General features: G+C 59.1%; 1 protein-coding gene across 1 annotated transcript; it reads left to right on the top strand.

The window, feature by feature from the left end:
* Positions 1-170: 170 nt before the first annotated feature.
* On the top strand, positions 171-3,492 carry SC5D (sterol-C5-desaturase). The gene is made up of 4 exons (XM_005430131.2): positions 171-571; positions 1,209-1,341; positions 1,779-1,879; positions 2,362-3,492. Exons 1-4 carry the CDS (start codon positions 362-364, stop codon positions 2,824-2,826), a joined length of 909 nt encoding a protein of 302 aa, XP_005430188.1. The 5' UTR covers positions 171-361; the 3' UTR covers positions 2,827-3,492.
* Positions 3,493-3,498: the final 6 nt, after the last annotated feature.

The following is a 3,498-nucleotide window of genomic DNA, read 5'->3' as shown; positions in this document are numbered from 1 at the left end:
TGGCCGCCTACCCTGCCCGGGGCATCGCCGCGCAGGGCACGGAACGGAGCCCCATGTGCTGCCCCTAAAGGGGTTTCGCGCCCCAGACCCACATCCCGCTGTCACCCGTCCCGCTGTCCCCTGCCCTAAGTGCCCCCTCCCGCAGCACAGCGCGCAGAATTAGGGGAGGCCCCCACTCCTGCACCTGCCCTGCTTCACACCCACACCGTGCGCGTCCCAGATCTGCTCCCCAGCCCCGGCTGGGGCCACCCAGCCAGACAGACAGCATGCCAACCCTGCCAACCCCTGCCCACATCCCGGCGGGCACCGACATCCCGTGCTGGGCTAGGTCACAGCGACGCCTCTTCGCGCAGGAGCCACCATGGATCTGGTCCTGGAAGCCGCGGACCGGCACCTCCTGACGCCCTACGATTACCCGGCGGGGTGCCCCGAGGCCGAGCCGTGCCGGCAGCTCCTCAGCCTTTTTGTCATCACCAACCTGGGCGCCCTCGTCCTCTACCTGCTCTTCGGCACCCTCAGCTACTACTTCATCTTTGACCACGAGCTCAAGAAACATCCCCAGTTCCTGGAGGTGAGTGCACCTTGCTCACTGTCCCCCTCGCCATCCCCTTGTCCATCCAAGTGTCACCTGCCAGTGGTGTGCATGGGCTGTCCCCGCTGTCACATCCACCCCTGTCTGCCTGCTCTTGCCCTCCATCATCCCTGTGCCACATCCCACTGACCCCAACACCCAGCTGGAGCACAGCTGTCCCTGTATGAGCAGCACCCTGTGTCCCACACCATGGCACAGATGCCACGACAAAGGGGTGGCCAAGACGCCAGCCCTCCCAGCCTTAGGAGGGGCACTGGGACTCTCAGATGTCCCCTGTGCCCCACAGAACCAGGTGGAGATGTCCCCTGTGCCCCTGACCTTTATTGCCACACCCCACAGAACCAGGTAGAAATGTCCCCTGTGCCCCCTGACCCCTCTTGCCACACCCAACAGAAGCACGTGAGCTGGGAAATGTCCCCTGACCCCTTTTGCCACACCCCACAGAACCAGGTGAGCCAGGAGATGTCCCCTGTGCCCCCTGACCTGTTGTCACACCCACAGAGCCAGGTGAGCCAGGAGATGTCCCCTGTGCTCCCTGACCTGTTGTCACACCCACAGAGCCAGGTGAGCCAGGAGATGTCCCCTGTGCCCCCTGACCCTGTTGTCACACCCACAGAACCAGGTGAGCCGGGAGATCTCCTACGCCCTGCGCTCCCTGCCCTGGATCAGTGTCCCCACCGTCGCCCTGTTCTTCGCCGAGGTGCGGGGCTACAGCAAACTCTACGACAACATCGAGGACTCCCCGTATGGTGAGTGACCTCCCTGCACCCCCTGCCACAGCAGGGTCCCCTCCCCACCTGGGTCACCTCCCTCAGACCCCATTTCTCATGGTGACAACCCCAGGAAATCCTCCTGGGTACCTCCTGTCCCTTTTGGCCTGTCAGCCAAAATCCCAGGTTCTCTGTAGGGGAGGCACCCAGACACTCAGGTGTCACTCAGGGTTGTGTCCCCCTCCTTGACACACTGCACCCTGCACAAGAGATCCTTCCCTTCCCTGGGCACAGCTCCCAGTGAAACAGCCCCTGACTCACCTGCCCTGAGTCACGTGGGACAGCCTGAGCCTGTCACCTCAGTGGGGCAGCCCCTGACAGGACTCAGATGTGTCTCCCACCACGAGGACCATTGTGGAGACCCTCACAATGCCCACATGTGCCACTTCTAACAACCCTGTTCCCCCCCTCCCCAGGCTGGTCTGGTGTCTTCCTCAGCATGCTGTCCTTCCTCTTCTTCACTGACATGGGCATCTACTGGATACACCGTGGTCTCCACCACAAGCTGTTCTATAAGGTATGGGACAGGACAGGGGGCTCTGGAGAAGAGTCCTTGTCCTGCTCTGGTGACATTTCCAAGCTGCATGCTGGGGTGGGAATGGCTGAACAAGGCTTCACCGTGTGATGGTCATCAATACACTTTCAATTAACCTTCCTCTATATTTCCCAGTATCAAAAACAATAACCAACTGTCACCATCACTCCATAACCACCCCCAAACAAACATAGAATTAACCCCAGAACTAGCCCCCCCCAAAAAAACCAAACAGAAATACAAACCATGATCATAAATCATCAACAAATCCCCCACAAATTTTACGTTCTTGTAGCTTATAAAAAGCATGACACTGAAGATGTCAAGCTGAGAGCCCTTTAGGGTACATGTCCCCCTCTCAGTTTGGGTGGTGGTGGCTCAAACAGCATCCCTTGGGGCCATGAATCTAGCTGGGGGACCCTCTAAAAGGTGCCACCCTGACTGACAGCCCCGTGTCCCCGCAGCGCTTCCACAAGCCCCACCACCTGTGGAAGATCGCCACGCCCTTTGCCAGCCACGCCTTCCACCCCGTGGATGGCTTCATGCAGAGCCTGCCCTACCACATCTACCCCTTCCTGTTCCCCCTGCACAAAGTCACCTACCTGGGCCTCTACATCTTCGTCAACGTCTGGACCATCTCCATCCACGACGGCGATTACCGCGTGCCGCGGCCGCTGCGGCACATCATCAACGGCTCTGCCCACCACACCGACCACCACCTGTACTTCGACTACAACTACGGGCAGTACTTCACCCTCTGGGACAAGATTGGGGGTTCTTACAAGAGCCCCACGTCCTTTGAGGGCAAAGGCCCCCACGATTATTTGCGCAAGCTCCGAGAGAAAGATCCAGGAGCGCCCAACAGCATCGGAGCCTCCAAGAAAGACCCGGGAGCATCCAACGGCACCGTGGCCTCCAAGACTGAGTAGGCTTCCTCTGAGTGTGTCCCTTCTCTGGTTGGATCTTGTCCCGTTCCTCACCAGCCACCCAAGACTGTTTCCCACGGACAAAGAGCCCCTGATGATGTGATCAGCGTGCGGTGATTTTTGGTGAGCGCCTGGCCTGCCCCGCTCCCAAACGGCGGCGTCTGGCCTCGCTCCACACCACAGATCTGCCCTGGTTTTCCTACTGCTTCCCCTCTCAGCTCCCTTTGGATCTCTGCTAAGGTCCCTGCGCTGCTTTAGTGCTGTGCTGATGCTTGGCAAGAAGAATAACATGGCACAAATAGAACAGTGGCACAAATTAACGTGACTCGTGGCAGGGTCTTTGTTCCGCTGCTGCGCCCCTTTGTTGGTCCCATCATGGTGTCCATTGGGACAGGCTGTATTTTGGAAAAAAAGCCTACCTTTTGGAGGTGGTGTGGCTTCTTCTGATGGCTCCCTTGGTGGGACTTCTTGCACTCAGCCTCATTCCTCTCGCCCGGAGATGTCCCGTGGAAACATCATGCCTGTAGGACAGAGGCAGGCTTTGAGTCTTGTGGGTCTCTCGAGCTCCCTGAGAACACTGAGGGGAAAGGGAGGAGGACCAGACACCCAGATGTGAGGGGCAGGAGCTTCTCCTCACTCAAGGGTTCGTGGCCAGCTTCCCCCCTTAAGGGCCGG

The sequence above is a fragment of the Geospiza fortis genome, unplaced genomic scaffold (genome assembly GCF_000277835.1).
Source record: "Geospiza fortis unplaced genomic scaffold, GeoFor_1.0 scaffold305, whole genome shotgun sequence".
In the NCBI taxonomy this organism is placed as follows: domain Eukaryota; kingdom Metazoa; phylum Chordata; class Aves; order Passeriformes; family Thraupidae; genus Geospiza; species Geospiza fortis.
The sequence above is the reverse complement of the archived record's forward strand: the minus strand, read 5'-3'. Positions and strand labels throughout refer to the sequence as shown.

Bases quoted from the DNA above. Each gene is read 5' to 3' on its own strand.
- SC5D (XM_005430131.2), top strand. From the start codon at position 362: ATGGATCTGGTCCTGGAAGCCGCGGACCGGCACCTCCTGACGCCCTAC. The intron at 572-1,208 runs GTGAGTGCACCT...TCACACCCACAG, and splicing joins AACATCCCCAGTTCCTGGAG to AACCAGGTGAGCCGGGAGAT. The intron at 1,342-1,778 runs GTGAGTGACCTC...CCCCCTCCCCAG, and splicing joins CATCGAGGACTCCCCGTATG to GCTGGTCTGGTGTCTTCCTC.